Raw genomic sequence first — 19,875 nt, 5'->3', positions numbered from 1 at the left:
GGCTAACTCTAAATTATATATTTTAGGCCATTTTCTCTTCGTGGAGAAGTCAATTGGTTATTTTATAAATCCCAGGTAATCTAGCGTGAAGTCAATTGTCACTTTAGTGTCTCTAAGTAATCTAGAGTATAGTCACCTCAAACTTTTAGTTTCTACTGCACTTTTTTGTATGTAATAAATTATGCACAAGCTGGTTTTATACAAATTGTGTTGATATAATTGTGACACAATTTATTTGTATATCTACTTATATCGTTTATAAAGTATTTTTTACACACCTCAAATAGAGAATAGTCGGAGGAAAGTTTGTTTACAAACAATCGGTTATTGGACTGTCTAGGAGATGTCTTTTTAACCGACTATTTGAGGTCAATTAGATCACGTACATGTTAAAATAACAAGTTATGTAGATAATCAATTGAACTACTTAAGTAACCCGTTAGGTAGCTATGTAAACGGTATGTGAATCCCTTGCGTTAATACTTTGGACCAGTTATCAGACAGTCTCTTTGTAATCTGTGTTAGGTCAATAGATCCCTGCTTAGGATATGTACATGTTAAAATTAATATTCACATAGCTATTTATGTAACTAGTAGTCATCCTAAATATCCTTAATTCGGGACAGTCATCCAGAACTGCTGGGTACTGCTGTAAAAATTATGTATGAGTATATACCGAGTGCTTTAGAACTGAAAACATCAGCAACAACATGGAGGAGATGATTAAAATGTGACACAAAAAATTCATTCAAATTAAAAGAGAACAAGAATACAAACTACAGTGTGGATAATAATACAAAATAAATTTGCTCTGACTCCTAGTCATTTTGATTTTTATTTTGAAAAATTTGTACAATATAAATTTATTCAAAGTATTGGTCATTGTTAGCTATACCTTTTCCCATCTTTCTGGAAACATATGGATTGCGTGCCAAAACAACTGCTCATCCTTAGAGGCCAAGAACGAATCAAACCAATTTTGGACACTCTGTTCCACAGTGAAGCGTATCCCAGAAATAGCGTTCTGCATCGATCGAAACAAATAGTAGTCGTACTGGTGCATGTTCTGGTTGATAAATCGCTTGAGGTAAAACTTCCACCACTTCATTCAAAATAGTTTTTAACAGTTATTTTCAGCAGCTTATAATTTTTGGACCCACCATTTTTGTAGCCCCATGAATATTTGACCTAGGGGTCGATTCTGCTAGTTGGCCGAGCTTGACATACGATCTATTACGCTTCGAGTAATTCACCCCTATCGGCAGTAACATGTGAAATTTTGTTCCCATGAAATATCCATTTCCCTCGAAGGGAAAATTGAAATCATGATATTCCCATGAACTTTTCATTCACAATAGTTATTCGTAACAGCTGCTTATTGTTTACAAAATTACATCTAAAAATTTCACAACATGGGGAATTTTTTCACGTGAACAAACTCATGAACGAGAAATGGGAAAAGGGAACATATTTCATGTGAACTATTGATTCGCGATAGGGGTGATTGTAATGGATCCATTTTTCATTGCAAGTAATGTTTCGGTGCGAAAATGATTTTCTTTTTCAACCAAATTAAGAAACAATTATTTTTAGATCTCGATTTATAAGACACTTTATATAGACTTTTTACTGGTCACTGTAATAGTACTTCACTTTGAGGTTAAGTGAACATGATTTTTTTTTTTTGAATTTAAAGTAGAGTCTTTTTTATACAATGCAAGTGGGTTGGCAAAGATAGACATACGTACGTATTCTTCTTTGGACACAAAATAATTCATAGCTGAAAAGGACCAAAAACACAATGCTTGATTGGAGATTGAAAAATTAAACAAAGTTTTCCTTTGTATCTTTTTATGCAATTCCTTAGAAGATTTTTTTCAGAATACAGTAGATATTAAAAGACAAAAGTCCAGCAGCAATGTGAAGTCAATATGCTTAAAAAATGGATATACGCTTTTAGTGTGGTTTATAACTGTTAATTATTGATGCTGTGATATTTTCTGGGAAATTTTGGAAAAGTTATTGATGGTTTATTTTCAAATTTAGTGGCCCGATCGTTTCTAGGAATCTTTCTTAAAGTTTTTCAGAATTTGGTAGCACATGTCGGATGTTATTCCCAATTAATTTGATGCATTTGAAAATAGTTCGAAGGGTGGTTTGATAGCAGATGTCGATGAGGCAGAAAATTGATGAGTTAAAAATTTGGACTCTTAACTTATGAATTCTAAAAACGTCTTCATACTCGAGGTGGTCAACTTTTGCTCTTTGTAGCTAGCTCATCCTGTATTCAAAAAATGTAATTAAAATTTCTGAAATCTTACTGAGATTTAAAGTGGCATATTTTTGAATCTAATTGAGATATTGACTTGAAATTTTTTTTGTAAGATAAAAAATTAACTTATCTAAACAAGAAATATTAGTTCGGAATAAATGTGGATCAAATTGTTCATAATATTTGCAATCCTATTAAAATGTGTATACAAATTTTAGTTTTAGAAACTCAATAAATATGAAATATGTAATAAAATCTTTATTTATTAACAAAACTAAATGAAATTCTACACGTTTTTTTAAATTTGTCATTCTAATTCCAATTTTGCCCATAGGGTCCACACTTTGCGGATGGGATAATATTTTGGGGATAAATGGTGAACATATCAATATTTCCAAAGCTGCTTTCCATTTTTTAATCCCAGCTTTAGGATTTTAGAACATGTGGCCCAAATTCTGAGGTCACTTATTCGAAAAATAAGACATGTTTTTTATACCAAAATCTTCTCCGTAAAGATAACTTACAGAGAAACATAAAATTGTTATATGTTCTTAAATAAAGTTTTTTTTAATAAAAAAAAATTTAAGTCACCTTTTCGCCCAAAAAACAGCAAAAATCTACTATTTTTTGAATTTTTACATTGAAAATATTTTATTTTTGAATCCATAATTGATATTGCTCTGAAATCTTTTATATATTAATGTATATAATTTACCAAAGAAACCGAGTTTCTCAGAGAACGCACTGCATACAGTGGTGGCCAGCAATTTAAGACAAATACTTGAATTTTTTTCATCAACTGAATTTTAAATGCGATAGGGCCAAAATAAAAGGACCTCTAAGGGTATGAAATTTATTATTGTTTCTAGTTTCACAAAAATGTTTTGAAAAATCGGTAAAACATATTTGGACAAAGATATGTGGAAATACGTTGACCCACCTCAGCGAACATCCGCTGTTAATAACATGATATGAGCGAAACTAATGGAACTAAAAATACGAAATTTGGTCCGAATATTTTATAATAATAAAAATATAATGATATAAATGTGAGAAAATATGTTAATTTAAAAAAAAAAAATGTTGTTCATGTTGTAGAAAAATCCAATGGATTCGTGGAGAATATGTATGAATTGACACAGTTGAATAAAACACACTTGTGTGTTAAAACTGTCCTCATGCATACATATTTGTGGAAATATTTGAAAAAATAATTGACGATCACATGGAATTTAGCAAACAATTTTTGTCTTAATTACCTGGCCACCACTGAAATTCGTTATAGATGCGATCTCTTCAAACGAGTTCAATGTAAATTAAGGGGTACCGCAAGTCTCCATTCTTTCTCCTATTCTATTAATGACAGCAATATTTAATATTCATTCAATTACAGTTCAAGCCTGTCAGAGATTGGGGCAATGAGGCCAAACATTAATGATTCCCTTAATCGGGACCTTCTGACAATCTCTCAATGGGGTCGTGCGAATAGGGTCACTTTCAACGCTCGCAATACTCAGTGTTGCTTTTTAACAAAAAAAAAACCAAACGAACGAACGACAGACCATGTCGCTTCATCTGTATTTATGGCTGGTGTAAATATTGTGAAATCCGCTGCTCTTGATGTTCTGGCCTAAACACATTTTTCAAGTGTCGAAAGAAGCATTCAGGTATCTCGGAATTCTGAAACGGTGTAGGAATTACTTGACTCCATCTGATTTCCTCACTATTTGCACCACATATTTCCGACCGAAAATGGAATACTACTCCCATGTATGGACCGGTGCTTCTAGACCGCGTACAGGAGAGGGCGAAGGTGATTATTGGTTCGCTGGAGCACCGTCGCAATGTGCGCTCCCTTTCTCTGTTTTATCGGTACTATAATGGATACCCTCAGATTTTTACATAATACAAGTTTTTCATCTCTTTGTGGACAATTTGCCATTGAACCGCACAACACACTACAAGAAAAATTAGTTTTCTAACCGTTCTGTTCGTATGTGGAACAAACTTACCGCTGATGTGTTTCCTGTCAGTTTCAATGTAGGAAAGTTCAAATCGAATGTCCACAAACACTACTGCCTCTTTCCTCCCTCCCATAAACTATTTTTGTCGTATCCTGAGTGCTGGTCCAAGAAGAAAAAAATCATTTGGATTATATCATAGTAACTAAAACAATTTTGGAAAACCAGCTTGTGGATTTTGTAACATTTTGCTTAAATTCAAAATTTTTATAAAGAATTGATAAAATTTCAAAAGGTCTAGGGAAACCTTATTAGTATATTGCATTTTAAAACAAATGCTTCTTAGGTTCCTTAAGAAGCATTTGTCTTAGAAAGCAATGAGTAACTAACAGGAAAAATTTAATCATAAATTGTGTCCAATATTTAAAAAAAAACATACCAAGATCTTCGCTAATTAGAATATTGTAGATAAATGTTTTTTAGAGCTTTCAAAATATATCAAAATCTTTGAAATTGGACAAAAACAATTTGCCAGCTTTTAAAATATGTTCCATGTCTGAGGTGCCCTCATAAATATGAATGTATGTTATTACTTCATGCACACTAATGGAATTATTTGGAAATTGAATTGATTTCCAACAGATATGTAAGTTTTCTCCTACATTAAATACTCGTTTCCATAGAAACCCCCACAGAGATTAAATGGTTTCCTTTTACAAAAATAACACATTTTTGATTAAATATAAATAACCTAAAAAAACGAAAAATAAGTAAGAGTGCTTCATTTGGCTGTGCCGAATATTATATACCCTTTAACAAAAAAGTATAATTGGTTAAATGTTAAAGTTATTAAAAATTCCCCAGTCCAATAACGTGCCTCAGGCCTCTAGAACAAGAAATGTAAGAACAAAATTAACACATATTGAGAAATATTAAAATAAAAGCTAATTTTTACTTAAAATATGTCCATATTTACTTGTATATGAGTTTTTGTCTTAGTAGGATACCGTTAACCTATTCTTAGGTATGAACAAAAAAATAAAATTTTTTTAACGGCAGTTTCAAAACTCCATTTTCAAATTTTTAAAAATTTTGTTAAACAAATTTCAGACTTTTTTGATCATCTCACAGGGATTAATTGAGAATATAATAGAGAATAAAAATGTGAAAAAATTATGAAAATATCTCCCATAGTTTTTCCGTACCTGCGATTTAAATTTTGCGATTTTCCAGAAAAACAGATGATTTGGCCATATTTTGGCGAATGAGCCCAATTTCCTTACTGTTGTGAATTTTAAGTAAAACCTATTCAGAATTTTATAGTCCAGATATTTATAAATATACTCTAAAAGTCTTACTAAAATTGGAAAACGTTAAACCTTAAATCGTGAAGGTCAAAGGTCAAAATTTTCAATATTTGGAATTTCTAATTTAAAGATGTTATATATTTTTAGGCCGAACATGAAGTCTAGTATTTATAATAACAGCACAAAGATGGATTTTAACCCTTAATGGCACTTGGGGTTAAAATGACACTCAAATTTTAAAAACACGGTTGAATGGTTTCAGAATCTATAACGGGCATAGATAGAAAAATTGTTTGAGTTTTATATATATAAAAGAAAGATGGAAGATAGATAGACAGATTATTCACTTGTCAAAAAATACCATATACAAATTTGGTACCTTTTGGAAATTTAAACCCTTAATGGGTACAGTTTTAATTTATTTTTGGTACTATTGGTACTTTGCATAAAATATGGTGAAAAAAGATTTGTCCCACAAATGGGTAACCAAAATCGATATATTCTCGGTTTTTTGCTTATATCGCTGCCATTTGTGGGCCGATTTTCTCGACTTTAAATATCAATCGAAGTTGGACTATATCGGATATATTTATGTACCAGTCAAGTAGGTAAGTAGTTTGTTGGCTTCGGAAAGTTGATTTCAACATACAGACGGACATACTGACTTGGTTATATCGACTTGGCTATCTATGTATAAATACCCAGTATATACATATATACACTTTGTGGGGTCGCAAATGAATAATTAGGCAATCACAAACAGAATGACAAACTTCCAGTCGTGGTATAGGGTATAAACAAAAATCTATTATTAGAAATTGATGTAAAATTCATTCAAAACCACCATAAATAAAACAAAACTTACATGTTTTCATATTTCTTCTTATTCTAATTATAAACCTTAGAGATTATTCATTTCAAGCGTTTAAGATACACATGAATATGAATGACCTACTTTTGTTTTAAATTTTTTTTTAGATTTATATTTAACATTGTTTTTGTTTTTTTTGGTATTTTTTTTCACACAGTGTACATTAAATTTTATTTCTAAAACAAACAGCATAAAAATACGAAAAAGCTGAACACACAAAATACATAAAGATGCTTTTTAAAATGTAATAAACATTTTTTTTATGTTCTAACGAAATGTTTCTTTTGCTAAAATAATACGAGTGAGTATTAATGTATATTTTATTTTCTTTTCATTGCAGTTTGATTTTTTTTGGCACATTGAAAAAGTATTTTAAACAGACAAACTAAAGCAGCATTAAAACATAAATAGTGCTGATGTCAATGTTGAGAAGATTTTGAAACAAAATTTTAAAACCTATTTACAACAAACACAAATCTTTAATCTTAAAGTAATTATTGACCAGAACTCAAGCAAACATGGCTGACGATATATCATCACCGATGCGTATGCAAAAGAAAACGAGAAGTGCTTCCATATGTGCTACCGGCGGAAGCATAGAAACCGTTATTTATAACATGCCCTCGGGCAACAATACACCAGACTCACAGGGCACACCCAACTATAGGAGACGTCGACCTGCCACCCGCTCACAAAGTGCACGTATAACAGCCACTGCCGGTAGATCGGTAAGTTACATTCATATGTATATTCTCTTCTATTCCCCTTTATTCATAATAAAATTATTTATTTTTTATAATTTTAATTACATTCATGTAAATATTTCAAATGAATTACATATATTTTACACCAAAATACGCGTGTATTTGCCTATGCAAAAGAATATAAATAAAATATATTTTCTCGTTTCTATATCAATTTATGTAATTTATTCATATCAGTGTCAGTTTATACTGTCACAATTTTATACAATGATTTTAAAACACACCAACACAAAGCATTTTTGCATTAGGGTGGCACTTTTTCAATTTTCGCTGCTCCCACCTATAATTGTTCTATTTGTATGGGTGCTAGGTGAAATCATGGACCGATTCTTACCATTTTCATCATAAAATCTTATTTTATAATAGGAATATCATGTGCAAAATATCAATATATTATCTGCAATATATTTAACGAAATACATTTAATCGGCCTGGATCCTTATGAAATTCTAAGACGATCTAGCTATGTCCGTCCATCTGTCTGTCTGTTGAAAACACAATAGTTCTAAAGGATCTGTCATAAATATGTTGGTCCTTTAAAAGAAAGGAAATAAACAGTCATAACTTAATTTCATAAATAACTTGTCGTTAAACACGAGACTTCAACTGAAATAGACAACCTCTAAACGTTATCGAATTTTCTTCAAATGCTGATTTTTAGATGACGGAAAATAATCGAAAACAACAAAATAAGGGCCACCCTAGTGCACACACTCATGTGCAGTACTTGTGTATTTCATGACGTCCATATGTATGAGGGAAGTTCCATACTGAGAATATTTTAATTTTTTCGATAGCACAACGATTTTTAACCCATTTACGCTAATGCAGCAATTGACAACTGATTGACAGATTTGGTAAATCGTCATCTTTCATATATAAGAATACTGATGAGTATTTTAAAAATATAACAAATAAGAGTGCTATATTCGGCTGTACCGAATCTTGTATACCCAACATCAATATGTGACAATAACATATTTATCTGATATAGGTGACGAACGATTAAAGTTCATATAAATTAGTTCACCCGCTGCAAAGCAGAGTAATTTTAAATTGGAGATTTGAATATGCTATAAAAAAGTTTCCATCTTTATCCGCAGATTGGAATGGCTATCCAATCATAAATTCATATAAAAGCATTTATGAATATCTTATGAAGATACAAATCGTCACCTAAAATGCAAAACAACGTATCAAAAAATTCGAAATTGATTTTGTTATTGATTACGATTCACTACATCATATTACATATGTGTACAAAATTTTAAGCTTTTACTATCAAAAATAACCAAGTTATAACCAAAATTTAAACCAAAGTATCATCAAGTATATGATTTTCTTGAACAAAATAACGTATACGCTTTGAGTAATTAATTAATAAATCGGTTTTACCTTATTTTAGGTAGTATCCCAATTTTAATAAATTTGTTGCAATTGAATGTTTTTTGCAGTCTTAATGAAAATTTAATGAAGGACCTTTTTTAGTTTAAAAAAGTAGTTGTTAGTAATTAAAATAAAAACAACCATAACCATATTAAAAATGTATATATAAACTGCTTTTATTTAAAATAAAAAAAATATTTTTAAGTTTTTATTTTTTCATCAAAATTTATATTGATGATACGTTTCAGAAAATAACAATTCAAAAAAACGTAAGCCACATATCTTAAAGTGTGCTTTGAAAAAATTAGTTTTTTTTTCATAAAATATATTTCTAGGGTCATTGTAATTCAGATTTGAAAATTTTGTCTCAATATCTCAAGTAGTTTTCATTTTATATCGTTTTTTGCTTCTCCTATAAACTTATGAAAAGTGATGTTACGTTATTTTGCATTTTAGGTGACGAAATACTATTTTATTAAGAAAATCTCATGACCTGAGCATGACTTAAACATTTCAAAACTTCACAGCCAATGCGACAGTAGTTGACATTATCCGATTTGACTTAAATTTTTAGGGTTGGACTATTATATCAAGTATTAAAATAAGCTTCCTCAAAAAATATAGGAAACCATATTCATCAAATCCAAAAATATGCTTTGAACTTTCACTTGTATATGAAACTCTCTACATGTGTTATAAACAATCGCTGCATTCCCCGCCAACAATATTCGTATCATGAATGGAAGGAATATTTACAACAATTCATAAGTGTGTGTTAAATTATTCCTTTTTATTACATTACAAGCATGTAACAAATAAATAGTTCTCTCTACTTGTTTCACCATAAAACTGACTTCTAGCAGGAAGTCTGCCTGAACAACAGTCTGACCGTCTGTCTGTAAAAACCAAAGTCTTACATTTAAATAAATACACATTTACATATATGTTTCATTGTTTTAAAATTAGGGTGGTAGTTATTTTCCACATGATGTTTCATGCTACCCAGCTCTAAAATTGTTCTTCGTCATTTAAAAACCAAATGCTGCACAGTGGTATGGTATATTTGTATGATATTTGTCTAGCGCAAAGAAGAAGAAGTTTAAGTTTTGAATTTTAACCGCATGAGCCCACGAAGGGTGAGGCCAGGGGTCCAAAGTAGTACACCTCGGGTATATTCAATTTTTAAAACGATCCTATTTCATCGTCTGTTTTCCGATATATAGAATCACCTCGCCGAGGACTAAAAAAACTCCTCGTAGCTATGAATAACCTCTTATAACTTAGGAGATCTTCCCCTTTGAAAATTAAATTTACAAAATTTTTACCCACCCTACTCCGGTTTTTTAATAACAGCGGGTCCAAGTATTTCCCGAATTTCTCCATTATTCCCTTATTGGACAAACAAAACTGTATATGTCAAAACAAAAGAGAATTGTTTTAAAATCGTGACTGACTCCAAAGTTATATGCATTTGAATTTTAAAATCCAAAAAATGTGATTTTTCGCTAGTTTTTGGGGAAAAAAGTACTTTTTTTCTTTTTAAAAATTTCTAAGAAGCTGTATAAGGAATGTATGTATACTTTTTTTAAAGCTAGCTTTACATTACATATTTGAAATGAAAACAAATTTGAAAATTAATTATACCAAGCATCCAAAAAAGGACTATTTTTATGTAAAATTAAAGTTTTGGCCAAAAATTCTCAATTCGCATAGTCGATATCAAAATATAGTAACCCATTTTAGATGGCCAAATATGTTCTTAATTGTTTGGTAAAGGGTTCCCATAACCCCGGCCCTGGTATGGATATTATAGCCAAAAAAACTAAAAATCCCATTTGTGGGATTTTTCAACACTTTTTTGGGAATTGCGGGATACCTGACTACAAATTTCAAAACCTGTTTTTAATTTTTCATTTTTAATAGAAAACTTTATATAACTGAACTTTCATTAAAAAATATTCTTAAATAAAAATTTAATTTCAATTTAAAAAATGTTTATCTTTTTTCATATTTTTTTAAAAAGTATTCCATGAATTTTGTAATTGCCAAAAGTTATCCATTGATAGTCTACCTTATGTTATAGTCTACCTTATGTTTTTTACGTGGCAAATTAATTAGGGAAACTTTACAACTCGCAGAGAAATTTCATTAAAATCAGACTAACCCCCATTAACATGTAGTCTGGTTAGGTGTTAACTAAGTAATAGTTATACTGACAGTTTTCATACAAAACTAATTTTAACCGACAGCATAACTATTAGTTAACACATAACCAGACTTTGTGTTAATGGGGGTTAGAGTTTAAAAGTTACATGTATTGCAAGATGTGGCCTAGCGTGGTCATGATGGATTATTAGGGTTCATGTCTGGCCGTTTTTCGGCCAATGCTCGCTTTAAAGGAATCAGTTGATCAGACACTTTCGCTTCCACCAAATACAGAACATTACATTAGCGCCATGGATATTTGGCTTTGGTGTCGATTCGGCTGGTTGGCCGGCCTCACGTACAATCTCTTATATTTCGATTTGTCGTAATTGATCCGTTTTTCATTGCAAGTAATGATTCGGTATAAAAATAATTTTCTTTTATAGCGTTCAAGCAGCATTTCGGACATGCAAAATCGTCTTTCAAAGTCTCTCGGCTTCAGTTCGTATGGTACCCAATTTATCTACTTTTGGATGAATCCTGCTGCTTGCAAACATTTTGAAATTGCTGCTTGAATAGCTCCCAATGATTTTGCAAGATCTTGTTGAGTTTGACAAAAATACTCATGGAGCAATGCATCCAATTCTTAATCTTCAAACTTTTTTAACTGCCCTTTTATATTCCGTATCAAATTTACAATTTCTGAACTGCATAAACCATCTCTCGTAGGTTGAAACCGAGGGAACACATTCTCCATTAGCTTTGGTGAACAATCGGTGTGCTTCAGCGACACTTTTTTTCCAATTAAAGAAGTAAAGCAAAACTTCCCGCATATGACGCTTTGTTGGTACAAAATTCGACATTTTCGAATTAACAAAAAACATTGTTTTTACATTATAATGTTCAAGAACTAAGTGAGAATAAATGACAGATTTGTACCCTTCAATATGACATGTAAGTTATTGAATAGTTCCCCCATTTTTAAGTCATACACCCAACAAATTTTTATGAACCATAACTCGAAACTTTAAATAAAATGTGAAACCACTAAACCTTAATCGATTTTGCTCAAATCTTCCGTATTTGGTGTTCAGATGACAAATAACAATTTTACACTTCCAAAATCCACTTTTACTTCCAAAATCGAAAATATTGATGATAGGGGCCACCCTATTGTACATATATATGTGTGAGTCTATGAATGGCTGCATGGTTTGACATAGTTTTTCTTTGTAGAACCATTCTCTGGTGTGAAAATTCCATCATCAGCTTTATGTTTACACTTGTGTGTGCTTCCTGCACCCATACGCATTGCAAAATATAAAAGTATTCAGTGAAATGTGTGTGTTTGAAAATATGATTTGATTAAATCCATTCGTATTACTTCCACACATTCCCAGAATTCATTTTACAAACTGGAGAATAAAAAAAAGCGGAAACTTTAAGTGTATTTCTTGAGAAATCCATGCATCATACAATCACTCTATCATTTTTAGCAGTAAAGATAAGTTAACAATGATAGAGTGTCACACTCTGCAGCAGATTATATATATTTATACCCTACACCACCATAGTGGGGAGGGCATTATGCGTATGTGTAGATGTTTGTAATGCCCACTAATATTAGTCTAAGACCCACCTTAAAGTATACCAATCAACTTAGAATCACTTTCTGAGCCGATTAAACGATGTCCGTCCGTCTAGCTGGCTGGCTGTCCATACCTTGTGCGCAAAGTACAGGTCGCAATTTTGAAGATATTTCGATCAAATTTGGAACATATAATTTTTTTCAAGAACTTTATCGGTCATAAATGATTAATTTATATATGTATCTCCACAAATTTCGCTCTAAATAAGTATATACGAAATTCATGTCACCACATTTTATTACGATCGGTCCATAATTTATATATAATTATATAATTTATATTATATAATTTATATTTATAATTTTCCGACCCTATAAAGTATATATATTCTGGATTCTTATAAATAGCGGAGTCGATTAAGCAATGTCCGTCTGTCTGTTGAAATCAATTTTCTGAAGACCCCAGATATCTTCGGGATCCAAATCTTCAATAATTCTGTCAGACATGCTTTCGAGAAGTTTTCTATTTAAAATCAGCAAAATCGGTCCACAAATGTCTGAGATATGAGGAAAAAACCAGTACAACCGCGATTTTTTACCAATTTTTGACCTATATCTGGATAACTAGTCATTAATATAAACAATATGGATATCTAATAATAGATATTTCAAAGACCTTTGCAAGTTGGACCTACAATGAGTCAAAATCAGAAAAAATATTTTTTAAACCGAAGTTTTTTTGTCACCAAAAAAAAAAATTAAAAAATTTTTTTTTTTTAAATTTTTTAAAAAAAAATTTAATTCAAAAGAAAACATTTTAAAATAACAATTCGAAAAAAAAAAAAATTTTAAATGTAAAAATTTTTCAAATAATTCGAAAAAAAAAAATTTTCCAAACTATTTTTTTTAAAAAAACAACATTTAAAATTTTGAAGTATAATTTGGTGAAGGCTATATAAGATTCGGCACAGCCTAACACAGTACAACACATGATTTTGGGACTCAATTCTAACAATTGCACTTGAAAGTAGCCCCAAAAATAAGAACTTATGCATCATTAGTTTTGTCAATTTGGCTGCCGTAATAATTTAATGGCCATACTAATTTTTTTTCCTCAAGGTGGATTTTTATCACTTTTTCTATATTTTATCACGGTTATATCTCGTATACCGTACGGAATATCTCTTTTGTGGCTGAAGAAAAGTTGTAGATATTGAATAGTAGAAGAAAAGTACGGAACATACCTACCCAAAAAAGTTACATCCAGTGCCTTAAAAATCGCAAAAGTGCCCATTTTTTTAAATTTTTTACCAATTTTTCAAATTTTTTGTTCAATAACTGGATTACAAATCCAATTATGGACGGAACACCATGAAATTAGGTCGTGTGATTTGTGTTTATATGAAAGTTATTTATCATGAATTTTGCTTCTATACCATCATTTTTAACAGATTTATTCACTTTAAAGTGATTTTCGGATGCGAGTCTTATATGGGAGCTATAAATAATTATGGACCGATCATAATAAAATTTGGTGACATGAATTTTGTTTATATAAAACTTATTTGGAGCGAAATTTGTGTAGATACATAGATAAATTAAACATTTATGACCGATAAAGTCCAATTTCGGAAGGACATTTGTATGGGGGCTAGGTGAAATAATGAACCGATTTCAGCCAATTTCAACAGGCTTCGTCCTTCGGCCGAACAAATTATATGTACGAAATTTTTTTATGATCGGTCCATAAATCGAAAATCACTTTAAAGTGAATAAATTTGTTAAAAATTATGGTATAGAAGCAAAATTCATGATAAATAACTTTCATATAAACACAAATCACACGACCTAATTTCATGGTGTTCGGTCTATAATTGGATTTGTAATCCAGTTATTGAGCAAAAAAGGTGAACAATTGGTAAAAAATTTCAAAAAATGGGCATTTTTGCGATTTTTAAGGCACTGGATGCAACTTTTTCGGATAGGTATGTTCCGTACTATTCTTCTACTATTCAATATCTACAAATTTTCTTCAGCCACAAAAGAGATATTCCGTACGGTATACGAGATATAACCGTGATAAAATATAGAAGAAGTGATAAAAATCCACCTTGAGGAAAAAAATTCGTATGGCCATTAAATTATTATGGCAGCCAACTTGACAAAACTAATGATACAGAAGTTCTTATTTTTGGGGCTATTTTCACGTGCAATTGTCAGAATTGAGTCCCAAAGCAATGGACTGAAAAATGTTGTACTGTGTAATATAACTCTCTTACTTGTTTTTTATTTGATTTAAAATGTGGCTATCTCTTTTTATTCAACCCCAACAGTTCCAACAGTTTCTACTGCAGAGTGCAGATAATTTTAAGTCTGGAGTTAACATTCAAATGTTATCATTAACAGGACTTATGTTAATTATTAAATAGATTTTACAGAGATGAAGAGAGCAAAGTTTTTGTATTGCGGGCAGGAGGTAAATTTAGGAGTTTGGAATTGTGGTTTGGAATTTTGTTTACTATGCCCAGATTTAATTCATAGAGAAATGCATTCATTCATAATTATACCCTACACCAGTGTTGCCAGACAAAGTTTACCTTATGTCCCCAATCTTAAAGTCGATGTCCCCAAAAAATCCCCATTTCAAAATTGAAATCCCCAATTTTGTCACCATAAAAAAAATTAAATTATATTGTTAATACCATAGCTGTAACTTGTGAATAAAATACTAAATATAAATATTTTTTATATTATTTTAGTTTTTGTTTCCAATTATAAATATTTATTTTCCAAATTATTTATTAGTTAAATAAAGTATTTGTCTAATTTATTAATAATATTTACAGTTAAATTTATCCATATTTATATCTTTTAAAACCAAATAAATTATAAATATAATCATTTTATATTAGTTTAATTAAATTATATTGAATTTTTTTTAGAAAATAGTAAAATTTTATATATTCAAATAAAACAAAGTTGAATAAAATTTAAATTTATTTCATTTAGATACAAAAAAATCAACTAATTTCTTTGGAATATTTATTCAAACAAAACACAAAAAACTAAAATTATTCAAACAAAAAATGATTGAATAGAAATAATTCTAATAAAACTTTAGAAATATTTTTATTTCTCACAAATTTGAAACAAATAAATTTATTTTTCCAAAAATTACTGAATAGAAATAATTCTAATAAATGTTAAGGAATATTTTTATTTCACAATAATGTTGATGTAAAATGTCTTCTGATTGCATTCTGAGTTGAAAAAGTTATTTTCAAAACGAATTACACATTTTTTCAGACCCTAATTCTATGATATCTAATATTCTATTTTTAAAAACTACTACTTAATCATTGATTATCACTAGAATATGAACACAGATTTATGGTTTCAATTGGAGGTTTATTATTAATTTAAATTGTGAAGAACAAAATTCATGAATTATTTTTGAAAACTGTTTTTAAAGGAACTAGTTGTTCAAAATGATCGTCTGACATGGCATTCCTCCTAGGGCTATTTATCGTTGAATTATTTTTGAGCATTGTTTTTGGTTTTTCATAGAAAACGAAGGATCTTTTTCATAATCATCGGATGAAAAATCTTCATCGTCCGAGTTCATTTTCACACACAAAAATTTTTTTTTATAAAACTGTTCAAAAATTAGTTGTTAAAATATTTGACTTTATTTTCACAAATAAAATTATTCAAAGAAAATTTCTATGAATAAAAGTATTCTAAATTTTTTTGTTGAATATTTAAATATTTTTCTTTTTTTTTGGAGAAATAAAATTATTCAAAGAAAATTGCTTTGAATAAAATCGATCAACAAATTTTCGAATAAATAAAATAATATTTCATTTATAACTAGTTGAATAAACTAAATTAATATTTTATTTTTACTATAAAAATATAATTTGAAAATAATTACATGTTTTGATATTGATTAAAATATTTTAAAATCTATTCATTATATATTGAATAAAATACAACTTATTGTTACTAAAATACAAATAATATTAGTATAATTTTATGAATGTTTATTCAAAACTTTTCAGTATAATATATTTAATATCGTATTCTATTTAAATCAAATAATATTTATTGCTTTATATTCTAAATAGATATATATTAATTAGTATCCTATTTTGAATAATATAGAATGATTTCAATATAAATTTATTTTTTCAAATATAACTAAAATTCAAAAATAATTAAGTTTTTGGAAATATTTTGAATAAAAATATTCACAATTTACAGCTATGGTTAATACTAAATTTTACTATGTTGAGTTTAACAAACTAAAGTTGCAATCTGGTATAATAACATACGACAAGCATTTTTACATCTATTTTCCTCATTGTCAGTTTTCAAAATGTTGATTCATCGATTTTGGAACAAGTTGTTTGGAAGATGTCATTTTACTTTGAAACCTGCCAAAGAATTCTTGATCTTTATCCGATTTTTGTATGAATTAGTTTTTATAACTCCTTGAGAAATCAAGAGCTTTATAATATTCGATTTTTTATTCCAGAAAAAGAAAGTATATTTTGTAAAAAATGGACAAAATAAGCCATAATTTCACCGCATCGGAAGTGGAATCCATTCAAGTATAATTTAAAAAAGCACTGAAAAACTCATTGTCGTATTAAAATAGAACTTAAAGATAACACTCTGCTACAAAATAAAACTTTTTGTCAGAACTTGAAAAGCGACCCAATGGTGGTTGTAGGCCTAGGTGAGGGAATACTAAAACCGTTTTCAAAGATTTTGAAACTTCCTCAAAATTTTGAGTTATTTTGAAAAAACTGTTTTAAGTAGTACTTTAGTACCTCTAACTCACACATTTTGCATATTTTTTTCGTCGTTTTTCAAATTCAACAAAGTCATTTTAATTTTTTTCTATGAAAACCTATTTTTTTACACAGTGTTTTAAAGACAATAGAATATATAGGAATAAACATTACTTGTCGAAATCGGTTTATATTTGCAAAAGTTATGAAACTTTTTCGAAAAAAGTTCCAAAGAAGGGTATATTGAGTTAGAGCTGATGTTTGCAACGTGCAAAAATATTGTCCCAATACCCACCTTAAAGTATACCAATATGTTCTGGATCACTTTCTGAGTCGATTTTGCGATGTCCGTCCGTCCATGTAAACCTTGTAATCAAACTACAGGTCGCAATTTCAAAGATACTTTGATACAAGCTTTTGTATTGCCCCAAGGACGAAGCCTATTGAATTTGATTAGAATGGGTACATCATTTCTCATAGCCCCCATACGATTGCCCTATCTGAAAATAGTTAAGCTGTCATAAATATCTTAGTTATATAGATATAAAAAACAAATTCAGCAAAAATAAGTTTTATATATGCCGAACCTGCCTCACCAAATTTACCATATAATGCCCACTTCCGAAAATCATTTTAATGACTATAGATTTCTTAAAAATATTTCAAACTCAAATAAAATTCAACACAAATAGTTTTCATATACATATACAGAAGACATGTTAAGAACTAAATTTTCTTTATACATTGCAATAAAAATGTATATAGTTACATTGGTATAAGCTTTCATATCAAAATAAGTATTGAAATGCTACTAAAACCAAATTTTGTTTTTTTTTAGATATTCTTAACAAAAACAATACTTATAACTTACAAATGTATCAAAAGATGCACGGTATTTTAAAACGTAATCAGTTTTCTTTCCAAACCCGTTGAAAAATATAAAGTCGGATAAAAACTGTCTAAAGCTGGCCCACACGGAATGATTTGTTCGCCTGATTTGTGATTTTTATCGCGCACATCCCCATTAACAAGTAACAAGATGTCGAACACGAACAAATCATAATCAGAAATCAACCGTGTGTGGCCAGCTTAAGTTACAGGTCTACGATAAGTTGACGAACATCATTGAAAACTTTTTTTTAGAATAAATTCTGAATTTGAGGATGTTTCTGAAATTTTTTGACATTTTTTTCACTTTCGAACAGTGTAATTAACATTTAAATACGAAGTCAAAAATTGGCTCCTAGAGAATGATTCAGCTTTCTGTGTTTAGCAAGAATTTAAAACAATTTAATATCTCTGAACTTTTGATGAAATCCTTTTTTAATTTTTTTATTATCAAAGTAGTGTCCTGGAAACGAAAAATCAAAAATTTTTGTGTTTTTCATCAAATTCTGAAGAAATGAAAGAAATAAAATATGATTATTTAAACAAAATATAAAACCAAATAGATTAGAAATTGAAATGTTTGTCAATAAATATCTCTTCTGCTTTATTACTAGGCCAAGACTCTACATTGTGAATACCGCTAATGTCTAAAAATGTAAAATCCCCAAAAATGGATGTAAATCCCCAAAATTTGTTAAAATCCCCAAATCCCTCCCCACGAAATTCTGTCCCCAAAAAAATCTTGAAATCCCCAAATTGGGGACAAATCCCCACATCTGGCTACACTGCCCTACACCACCATAGTGGGGAGGGTATAATGCGTTTGTGCAGATGTTTGTACCGCCCAAAAATATTAGTCTAACACCCACCTTAAAGTATACCGATCAACTTAGAATCACTTTCTGAGTCGATTAAACGATGTCCGTCCGTCCGTCCGTCTGGCTGTCCATGTAAACCTTGTGCGCAGAGTACAGGTCGCAATTTTATTATTTTTTATTATTATAATTTATACATATTATTATTTTCGGCTCAAGGACCAAGCCTATTGAAACTGGCTGAAATCGGTCCATTATTTCACCTAGCCCCCATACAAATGTCCTCCCGAAATTGGACTTTATCGGTCATAAATGTTTAATTTATATATGTATCTCCACAAATTCCGCTCCAAATAAGTTTTATATACACAAAATTCATGTCACAAAATTTTGTTACGTTCGGTCCATAATTAGTCATAACTCCCATATAGACCCGCTTCCGAAATCACTTTAACGTGCATAAATCGCTTAAAAATATTGGTATACACACAAAATTCAACATAGTTAACTTTAATATAGACATTAATCACACGACCTAATTTCATGGTGATCGGTCCATAATTGGTCATAGCTCCCATATAAGGCCCACTTCCGAAAATCACTCAAAAATATAAATTACTGAAATTTTAAAAGAAAAATGTTTTTGCTCTTTCACTTAGTGTAGGGTATTATATAGTCGGGATTGACCGACCATACTTTCTTACTTGTTTTTTGGAAGGAAACATATTGGATAATATGAGAAGTATGTATTTCAGAATGTTAAATTGTTTGAGTGTGGTGTAGGAAATTTATTTAAAATTTCAATAGTTTGAAAAATTTTTTTCCAAAATTTCAATCTGTATTTTGAACGTTCAACATTTTTTACTGGAGTACATATTGTAGTGACTCTGTCATTGTGAACATAGCTTAAGTTTTCAATCATAACAAAATAACAAAAGTAGATTTTTACACGATTTTAATATTTTTATTTATTTCCACATATACATAAGTTTAGGAATTGGATTTAAGTTCTTAAATGATTATTGTGTGGGAGGGGCATAACAAATCATTTGAATAAAACATCTAATTCATTTAGTCCATGA

At 29.8% G+C, this 19,875-nt stretch overlaps 1 protein-coding gene across 2 annotated transcripts in view; it reads left to right on the top strand.

Moving 5' to 3' along the window:
* Positions 1-6,775: 6,775 nt before the first annotated feature.
* Positions 6,776-19,875, top strand: part of LOC135962094 (GTP-binding protein RAD) — a 113,349-nt gene continuing 100,249 nt past the window's right edge. Inside the window, exon 1 of one of the 2 annotated variants that reach the window (XM_065513834.1) lies at positions 6,776-7,139. In XM_065513834.1, coding sequence (XP_065369906.1) covers positions 6,930-7,139 — 210 coding nt within the window. In that variant the 5' untranslated portion in view covers positions 6,776-6,929. The remainder of the gene's footprint in view (positions 7,140-19,875) is intronic. The other variant, XM_065513833.1, reaches the window with a different exon arrangement.

The sequence above is a fragment of the Calliphora vicina genome, chromosome 5, assembly GCF_958450345.1.
Source record: "Calliphora vicina chromosome 5, idCalVici1.1, whole genome shotgun sequence".
NCBI classification, from domain to species: Eukaryota; Metazoa; Arthropoda; class Insecta; order Diptera; family Calliphoridae; genus Calliphora; species Calliphora vicina.
The sequence above is the reverse complement of the archived record's forward strand: the minus strand, read 5'-3'. Positions and strand labels throughout refer to the sequence as shown.